A 10,585-nucleotide genomic window follows, 5' to 3' on the forward strand; every position below is an offset into this window, starting at 1 on the left:
TAAACGCGGTAACCCGTTTTCTTTTACCGGAGTAAGGTCATAATCGGCATAAACATAAACCGGTCGGTTTTTCTGCCTCCTGCCCCAATTTCGGGCAGCAAATAAACGCAATAACCCGCTTTCTGTCGGCTTACTGAAGTGCGCATGTGTGATACGTGACAGGTACGCATCGTTAGAGCAGATTTAAGCGCATCTAGACAGAGCAAACGCTTTGCAGTAAAGAAAGGCAGACTCTTTCATGACTCAGAAAATTATAAAAAGTGTTCTCTTTTAAGTGCAACAAAAGTAGAAGTGGTTCAGTCAAAACGCTGCATTTATAACTGCATGAGAGGATAATATGAGCTGTACATTTCAGGCTGACATGTTGCAAGCTTTATTTAACATAACAACTGACAAACATATGGAATACTCCGAGTCAGATACGCAAATTATTATATTTTGACGTCACTAAAAGGAAAAAAACTTATTTATCAATAAAGTCGTGTTTCATCTTTGTTTGTATTGTGATTAAAATGCAATGGTTGGTTCTTTGGTGTATTATTAAATATGTTTAGTTGTAGTAGCAGCAACTGCAAAAACAGTTTCATGGCCAGGAAAAAATATTTATGGCTGGTAAATTTTCTCAAGTCACCAGCCATTGGCGGATGTGGCAAAAAGTTAGTTTTAGGCCCTGCTTGCAAGTATGGAAATTAGGACAAAAGTATTGTAATTTCCCTGTAGAATAAGGTAAAGTATTATACCTGTGAAATACTCATTATATTTCATTTATTTTATTTACTAATGTATTACTCATTTATTTACTCATTTATTTTACAGTGAAATTGTTTTACAATATATGGCTATTACTGTCATAGGCATAATAATATAAAATTATTATTATATTCTAATTAGTTTGGCTTCCAAATTCACCAGTGTGAGTGTAATTTAGACTGAGACACTATATTACAACTAAAAAGAAGACATAGTTCCCTTTAAACTTTAAGTCAATTCACCAGCTTTGCACACTGAACCTGTGTTGGAGTTCTTAATTTTGAACTCTCAAGTGCACCAGATAGATGGGTTTAACTTTTAAATGTACAACATTTTCTTACGGGGGTGCATGCCCCCAGACCCCCCTAGAGGGACTAAGGTCCACCCACCACAGTCTCAAAAAATCCTGTGGGAAACACTGTACAGTCATGTATGCTGTAGCCTGCTGTGGCTTGGTGATATCAGAATGATATTTAATGTTTTTTCTTTTTCAAACACCGAATGCAGTAAGCTACGTAACTGTTGCTGTAGTAAAGCCCATTTCACAATGCTGTAGATTGACTGTTTTGAAACTTATGTGGTAGTTACATAGCCCCTAGACCTCAGTTATCATGAAAAAAGACACGAAATTTCAGTTTTGACAAGTGTCTTGAGTTGATTTGAATTTTGTTATTTCACCGTATATCATTCTCCCCCTACTGGACGCATCAGGAACAACAGGGGCGTAAAACTGCCTAAGCCGTAGATCTGCCTTGCTCCAGGTCTGCAGCCTCCCCTATAGGTATTTGCAGTCAGCCATGATTAATTTATTCCATAAACGCAAGTGAAGTCATGTGATTTCAAAATGGATGCCGCAGTGAAGCAACCACATCCATGTAAAATAAAGCAGCTGCTTATATGTATCTTTAAGCGATAAGTCTTGCCATCTTGAAGTATAAAGGAGTTACCACACTTCCCAGTGTTGCTCTTCTCAGTGGTTTCAGTGAGATCTGTGCTCACTTTTGCTAATTAAGTAGTATTTGAGGTGAAGTCACAAGACATATGTTAAAAAACATATTAAAACCACAGACTGATAAAATGACAGAACGATAGATTTATTACAATTTATTACTTTAAAACAATCATATCATTACAATATATCATAAAGAGAAATTTTGCCTTACTAATATTAATGTTACTAATGTCTACTCATGTCTACTAAAAACTATTAAAACTATATACATTTTATTAAGAGTGTGAGCAAACAAAAAAACATCTATAATTGTCAAAGTCCTCCCTCTAGTGTTTGTGACGGAGAACAGAAGTCACAGCGCAGGTTTGCTGATGCATTTTTCTTCTTATCTCAGCAGTCATACAGGTTAAGTATACCCTGAACTGTGTCACAACAGATAAAAAGTAACTGGTGACTTACATAAATCAAATTATCATTTTGCACTTCTTTTGCATAGCTGATCATGAAAACGCTTGGTGTTCATACCCACCTAATATATTCTGGAGTCGCTCCATCTCCTCTAGGTTGTGCATGAGCTTTTCCATCAACTCGAAGTATCTGTAGAGATTGTCCTCGTGCCAGCACTCTATCTTACAGTCATCCTCGAGCTCAGCCGCCTGAATAAACGCTTCCAGACCCATGTTCCACTCTCGCTCAGTTTTCATGGTATGGCGGTCCAAACCAACATTTGAACTTTTGTCTTTTCCGTCATCTTTAGCAGGTTTGTCGTCATTCAGTTGGTTTGTTTGGTTCATCGCGCTGAAATCACAAACTAAGTGTTGACACTTAACGAGTTTTAACGAGTAAAACTACAGATAACATACACATAAACTACAGGCATCTAGTAACACCTTCACTCCACAGTGAAAACATTATTTGTTCACCTACCTTATATTACTTGCTTTAAAAATCTCTGCTCTGCGCAGGATTTTCAGTTGCTCCACCTCTTTAGAGAGATTGTTACGAATTTGCTGAAAGTCATCAACTGTGGACATAAAGGAAACAAAGTCAGTAGGGCTGCTGGGCATCCTATTTTCTCACGTGTTACCTCAAGAAAAAAAATTTCATAGAGAAAAAAATATATATTTTGGAAGAAATATACTCAGAAAGGAAATTATTTTCACCTTGTTCTGGGCATATTTCTGTGTATCACTGAATCAAAAAAAAATTATAGAGGCCCATTTCCAGCACTGAATAAAAAATCTTGTGTGATATAAACTCGCAATTGTGAGTTATTGTCACAACTGCTGGGGGTGAGGAGTATAAACAAAAACACGTATTTATTAAATGACAAACATAATCCAAAAGAAAACAGACGCATCGAAATTTCAAGACCAGATGAGGAAAACTGAGAAACAAACGACTTATAAACAGAAGCAGAGTGGAAACTAAACAAGGACAGGTATACACAATCCAGGATAACGAGGGGGAAGTCCAAATATGGGCAAGGGTAAACTAATACAAACAGAACAATAGGGGGAGACACAGGAATAAACCAAATCAAAGGAACCACAGGGGGGAAAAACACTAGGAAAACACAACAAAACAGACCACAAGTCAGAACTCGCCATTCTGAGAACATATCAGTCTTTTTTCCTAGACTTTGCAACTCAATTGCAAGTTTATATCTCACAATCTGAAGAAAAAAAGGATTTTCACACAAATGCAAGTTTGTATTTAACAATTCTGACTTTATTTCTCACAATTGTAAGAAAAAAGTCAGAATTCTCACAATTCAGACTTTGCTCACAATTCTGACGTTTTTTCTCAAAATTGCGTGTTATAAACTCACAATTACGAGAAATAAAGTCAGAATTATGTATGAGATAAAAACTTGCAATTCTGACTTTTTTCTCGCAAATGTGAGTTTATCTCACAATTCTTTTTTCCTTGCAATTCTGAAGTTTTTTCTCAATTGAATTGCTTGTTATAAACTCACAATTACGAGAAATAAAGTCAGAATTATGAGACAACTTGCAATTCTGCCTTTCTCGCAAATGCGAGTTTGTATGTCATAATACTGACTTTCTTGCAACTGCAAGTTTATATCTCGAAATTCTGACTTTTTTCTCAGAATTGTGTGATATAAACTCATAATTGCGAGAAATAAAGTCAGAATTGCGAGATAAAAACTTACAATTCTGACTTCGTAATTCTGACTTTTTGCTCGCAATTATGACTTTTTTTCACAGAATTGAGATATAAACTCGCATTTGCAAGAAAAAAGTCAGAATTGAAATATAAAGTCCAGTTTTGAGGGGGGAAAAAAGACTGATATATTCTCAGAATTGCAAGTTCATATCTCACAATTCTGACTTAATAAATCGCAATTGTGAGTTTATCTCTCACAATTCTGACTTATCTCACAATTGCACGTTTTTATCTCACAATTCTGAGAAAAAGGTCAGAATTACAAGATATAAACTCGCAAGAAAAAAGTCAGAACTGTGAGATACAAACTTGCATTTGGAAGAAAAAAAAGTTAGAATTAAGAGTTTTTATCTTGCAATTCTGACTTTATTTCTCACAACTATGCATTTATATCAGCAATTCTAAGAAAGTAAGTCCAAATAACCAATAACCATTTTTTATTCTTTTTTTTTTCAGTGGCAGAAAACAGCTGATTGTAAGAATACTTACTTAAAAGAGTGATAAACACGCAGCTCATTAAGGCTGCAAATGCAAGCCACACCATAATAAACAATCCACAGAGAAGATGGTTTAGCTCTGGAACTTTCTGAATGTCTTTTAGTAAATCAAGCCAGTGCTCAAAGGTGAAAATACTGAAGAGTGTGATGAATGCACTGGGTATATCTCTAAAAAAGAAGATAAGCACGTCCATTCAGAACATCAAACCCACACTTAATAAAATAAACTGTTCAAGTTTTTACAATGAAAATGCCCTCACTTGAAATCATCCTTGTAGAGCAGACCTTCAACATTGGACTTGGTGTATTTGTCGAACAGAAGAACTCCAAACACAGCGAAAACTAAGAAGTTCATTAACAACACTGGAAAAATCATTTTCACAGTCTGTTGAAAGAAGTTAACATCATTAGTTTTCATGAAACATTGTTTCTTACACAGTACTAGCTTTATGGATAATTGCATACCCGACATGCTTTGTAGATTATCTGCAACATAAGACGAATGTTGTGGAATCTGGAGACGATCTTCAAACATCGGAGAATGCGAAACTGGGTGAGCAGTTTTAAGAATTTCTGTGGTATAAGTGTTCCTTTGAAGGTCTGGGGGAGAAATGCTGGAAGCATAGGCTAACAGAAAAAAATTAAGCTGTCAATTTGGTGATCGAATGTGTACATTATGAAAGACTATTCCAGGTTTAATACAAGTTTCCTCATTTGATAGCACTTGATTACAGTTAGACAAAAAATGTCATTTGAACGATTAAAATTGAGGTCAAATTGAGGAACTCACAGTGGAAATAAATATATATTAAAAAAAAGATATACAACAAAAATGGATAAACAACAAAAAATTATAAACAACTCATATAGAAATTTAGCATTACCAAACGTCCAAAAGATTATCAGAACATACCGTCTTCAGCATTTTCAGAAAATTTTAATTTCTGGGTTAACAGTTCCTTTAACTCTCCTATCACATTCAAGTCAGTTTTAACCCTGAAGCATTCATCCTTTGTTTTCTGTTATTTTGTTTTTGTCAACTTTAAGATTTTCTCTAAAAATTTCACTTTTTTTACTTTTTTACATTCAGATTTTTACAAATAGTTTTAAGAGGTATAACCATTTAAACTAAACTGTTTCAGCTTTCAATAAACTAAAAGACTGATGATATTTGGATTTACACAATATTTTTTTCATGTTTTTTTTTTCACATTACTTCTGTAATTCGTAAAATTATTTCAAGAGGTATAACCATTTAATTTAAACTGTTTCACTTTTCAGTAAACTGAAGCTTTCCACGATTTAAAAAAAAAAAAGATTTCAATTTTTTTTTTTACCTCTTTTAATTTTAGTCTCAAGGCACAAAGGCACTATAAACAGGCAAAAGATGTAACTGACATAAATGAACCATATCTTATGAATTACAGCATACACGTGTTATAAGCTGAAAGGAATTTCATTTTATTTTATTAGTCCCAATTGAGTCAATACTTATAATTATCAGTTTATATGTTATTATAAACTTCACTTACAGATCAGATACAATAGGGTTTTAGTTGGAAAATATTAAGTTACGACTGTTTTATAAGCTCACGTTTCAAAACTGATCTGAGAATGTGAAAGGTGTATACAGTTTTTTAATGCGATAGGATAGAAGGATTTATGTTTGACAGTGTCGCAAAAATTGTAAAAATGGAACTTTTCTATAACTTTACAAAGATAATAGTAATGTTCATGCAAACAGGGGGCACTAACTCAGCTAAGGGGCCCCCCTAAAAAAAAAAGGGGGGGGGGGGGGTTCACGATTGGTGTTTTTATTGTTTATTGTGATCTTAAAATTATATTTAAAGGAAAATAAAATTTCAATCCTCAGCCCCCTCCTGGTAATTTAGTCCCGCTTTTCACCCTGCATGCAATTATCATGCTAACATACTGTTTGTGTCTTGTGGCTATACTATTGAAAAACTAGCTTTTACAGATTACAAATCGACCGCATTCCCTTCCACTGTAAGTGTCTCACTGTAACCCAGACTAAATCAAACAAAGAACAAATTAAATTAGTACTTCATTTTTAACATTCATACCATCAGAGTCACGGCAAAATCAAATACGTTCCATGGACTTCTCCAAAACAGCCAGAAATCGTCCAGCCACTTCAGGATGATTTCGAGAATGTAAATTTCTAGAATAGTCCAGTTCAGTAGTTGCAGAACCTCGAAGAGGTCGTCCACGCTTGGATCCTTATAGTCATGAAACTCTGAATACGCAAACAAAGAAAGCTCATGAGTGATTCACATATTATAACATAGACCAACTTAGCTAATGACTTCTCACCTGCTTCTACTGCTAGTATAATAATGTTCAAAATGGTAAGGACAATCATGAGATTTTTAAACAGACTGCCTAATATATTTATATTAAGGAAATCATACTTTCAGACGGTCTCGAATTTAAAAACAGCCTTTTTTTCTTTTTTTGGAATACACAATTTGTTTTGTATAAAAGGATACTCTCCAAGATCCAGTGTGCGAACATATTCAGAGGAGGGTATCTGGAATGGCGGGTCAGCACTCGGGTCAGTCTGCGTTGCTCTAGGGTAATGTTTTCCTTTTTCTGGCGACGGACGTCAAACTTCACCAAGTGATCATATTCATTCTCCAGACTGGTGTATCGCTCCTGATCTAAGACACAAATGTGCAAAAAAACTTTTTTTTTTAAATTTGTTTTGTCTTTGTTCTTTTCAACTGACATTGTAATTGAGTGTTTTCAAAACGCATCACCAATCTGCCATTTTGGCAGCACTGAATGTAAACGAATGCCACTGAACCGAACGAAACTATTGCTGCTAAAAATGGTTAATTATTGTAATGTTTTGGGCTGTACCAATCCGTCGGACCGTGAAAAACATTTGGAGTACTACAGAGTAACAAAATTTATAACAAATCAAGGAGAAAAGTACAGAAAACTGAAGGAAAAAAAGGCATTTGTATTAGCTTTAGTTTGTCAGAATATTGCACCCTTTCCTGGTTACTTAGTCCTTCTCTATATTATTTAGCAGCTTCCACATATGTTTCTCATGGTTTAGACAGCATAAACGAGCAGAATAACACCTTCAGTAGTACATAACCGTGCAATCCATGGTATTGTTTACATCCGAGTATCTGAAGAAAAATTAAACAAAAGCACGCACATCAGTCTCAAATGGATGCTCGACTAAAAAGCAACAAGTACAAAATAAAGTGTATAAAGTCGGCAACACCAAAGCTCCAAAAATATCAAAAATATTTATTTTTAAAACAACTTTCACATAGCGTATGTGACGTTTCCAGCACGCAGGTTCTTCATCAGACGTCTGGTCTTCATCGTGGTCTGATGAAGAGCCTGCGTGCTGGAAACGTCACATACGCTATGCGAAAGTTGTTTTAAAAATAAATATTTTTGATATTTTTGGAGTTTTAGTGTGGCCGACTTTACACCTTATTTTTTACATCTGAGTATCTCCAATATCGCCACACAACCAGGTAACTGACCAAACCGCAACTGCAAACCCTCTATACCCCTTGAAAGTGAACCCTGTTACCAGCTTATCTTTCAGCTTGTCATAATGTCGTGACATGATCATCCCCTCAGAAGTGAACTCTTTAAGTGTACTCATTTTTATCAGTTTAACTTATTTGACTTATTTGAACCCTGGTACCATTAATTCTTACAGTTCACAGTTAATAATTAAAAAGTAGTTATCTGTATAATATATCAGGATAAATCAGTAATTTCCCATAAATTTTAGGAAGCACGGCTCACGACACGGCTCAAGAGATCGCAAAGCTTGTCAAGCTGTCAAACTCCGTTACCTGAGGGCAGGTTTTAATACCCCAGTGTATTTGTAATTAAGGTTAAAACGTATTAATATGGCCTAAATCAGCACATTGCAATTTACTAACACTTAAAACATGATTTATATCTTACCAGTCACATCCTTGACGGTGTGCTTTGGCCTGTGTTTATGCTCCTCTCGCTCTGGGAGTAGATCGCAGGAATCCAACATGTTGATGAATTTTCTTCGAATAATCTGCACTCTGGGAGAAAGGCTTTCCTCGCTGGAAGTGTTGTCCTCATGTTGCTTTTCACAGGCTTTATTTTCCTGACCTTTACTGACACTGCTCATATCTGGGGGGAAAGAGAAACTCAATTCAACATAACGTTACTAATCTGAAACCGAGTTTAACGGTCAAAAAAAAATAACGGTCAAAAGCTTTAAATGTCATGCTTTAGATGACGTCAAGTTATTTATTTATTTAACGTTATTTATTTTTAATTTTCGAGCAGGTTTGTTGATGTTAATTAAAAAAATAAATCGGCAAACTGAGGTAACTTTGTTGTGTGCAGTGACCATACCCTGTAGGGGGCAGAAGGACTCTTTCCAACTAACTTATATCTGAATCATTTTCCATTTAAATAAAAATCTCAGAGGTTTCTAATAATAATTCTTAGTTATTAATGTTAAGTGTTTTTAAATATTTACCCATATAGTCAGCTTTAATTTACGTTTTTTTCTTTTAGAAATATTACAGTAACCTTGGTTACTTAACTTATAGTAGGCTGTTATTAGTTACTTCTTACCTGAAGCCTGTCAAAAAAAACAAAGAAAATAATAAATAATAATGCGCCCAACTGTTCAAAAGCTTCACACACAATAAAGAGACATTTGTACCCTGCAACAATTTTCTTCTGTGTTTTAAGTGTCCCCTCCTTTTTGAGTAGGGCCTATAAGAAACCGCTGCAAACGATTCAGTGTGTGAGTGAATCGAATGAATCAAACTGAATTGAAACGATTTCAGATCTTTTACACAGGCCTACTAAGAGTTTAAGAGCAGAAGAGTTTATATGTAATCGCTTAAGGTTACGTCAAGTTATTTATTTATTTATATTTTGCAAGCAGGTTTGTCGATATTAATAAACTATAAATCGGTAAACTGATGTGACTTGGTTGTGTGCAATGACCAATATACACAGTAGGGGGCAGAAGGACTCTTTCCAACTACATCTTTAATTAATTATTTTCCATTTAAATATTACACTTAAAGACGTTTCCAAAACATAATTCTTAGTTACAATATTTACCAAAGTAGACAGCTTTAGTTTTATTATTTTTTTTAAATATTACGGTAACATTACAGTGGTAACGATTTAGTTTGTGAGTGAATCGAATGAATCGAACTGAATCACATAAAATTTCAAATCTTTTTACTGTTCGATTAAATGAATAGTGATTAATTCTGTCATTGCTAGTTTTGATTGTAAATAGCTGGAAAAGAAAATAATACACATAGCCTAACATAACTGCTGAAATATTATCAAGGAAATTATTCTCGGATTGGTAATGGATTGCAAATTATTCTTGTTGAGCTTAATTATTGTAAAGTCTAAGAGCACTGAGGCATTTTTCATATTTTGCATTTTTGTGTTGAATACAGTTTTCATCGCTGTAAATCAAAGTTTTCATCAATGATTTGAGAATAATCCACATGCCATAATAAGCTTCGACGGAAGCAGGAGCATCTGAAAATTGGAGTTGATGGTCATTTCATAGAGTTTATTTCACAGATTTGGTCATTTGAATTGTAGAGTTTAGACATACAATACCAGTCAAAAGTTATTGAAAAGTAAGATTTTTAATGTTTTTAAAAGAAGTCTCTTCTGCTCACCAAGCCTGCATTTATTCTGAAATATTTTTTTCTGTTTAAAAATATTTTAAAATGTAATTTATTCCTGTGATCAAAGCTAAATTTTCAGCACCATTATTCCAGTCTTCAGTCTTCAGAATTCATTCAAATATGCTGTTTTGCTGTTCAAGAAACTTTTTATTATTATTATTATTATTATCAATATTTAAAACAGTTCAGTACATTTTCTTCAGGAATCTTGGATGAATAGAAAGATCCAAAGCATTTATCTGAAATAAAAAGTGTTGTAACATTATACACGATATCATTCAAAAGCTTGGAGTCAGTATAATTTATTTATATATTTTTGCTTCAGATTGGTCAACCTGATGATGGTAAAGACATTTATAATGTTACAGAAGATTTCTATTTCAGATAAACACTGTTCTTCTGAACTTTCTATTAATCAAAGAAACCTGAAAAAAAATTCTACTCAGCTGTTTTTAACATTATAATAATAAATGTTTTTTGAG

At 34.1% G+C, this 10,585-nt stretch overlaps 1 protein-coding gene across 1 annotated transcript; it reads right to left on the reverse strand.

The window, feature by feature from the left end:
- Positions 1–2,092: 2,092 nt before the first annotated feature.
- On the reverse strand, positions 2,093–8,554 carry LOC141301405 (cation channel sperm-associated protein 2-like). Its single transcript, XM_073831639.1, has 10 exons — positions 8,356–8,554; positions 6,900–7,070; positions 6,724–6,792; positions 6,474–6,646; positions 4,855–5,016; positions 4,650–4,774; positions 4,382–4,557; positions 2,630–2,726; positions 2,232–2,500; positions 2,093–2,124 (listed from the first exon to the last, which is right to left on the reverse strand). The coding sequence occupies exons 1-10, from the start codon at positions 8,552–8,554 to the stop codon at positions 2,093–2,095; spliced, it is 1,473 nt and encodes a 490-aa protein (XP_073687740.1).
- Positions 8,555–10,585: the final 2,031 nt, after the last annotated feature.

This window comes from Garra rufa, chromosome 25, assembly GCF_049309525.1.
Source record: "Garra rufa chromosome 25, GarRuf1.0, whole genome shotgun sequence".
Lineage (NCBI taxonomy): Eukaryota > Metazoa > Chordata > Actinopteri > Cypriniformes > Cyprinidae > Garra > Garra rufa.

Bases quoted from the DNA above. Each gene is read 5' to 3' on its own strand.
- LOC141301405 (XM_073831639.1), bottom strand. From the start codon at position 8,554: ATGAGCAGTGTCAGTAAAGGTCAGGAAAATAAAGCCTGTGAAAAGCAA. The intron at 6,647-6,723 runs GTGAGAAGTCAT...TTGCGTATTCAG, and splicing joins TATACTAGCAGTAGAAGCAG to AGTTTCATGACTATAAGGAT. The intron at 5,017-6,473 runs GTATGAATGTTA...TTTTTCTGTTAG, and splicing joins ATTTTGCCGTGACTCTGATG to CCTATGCTTCCAGCATTTCT.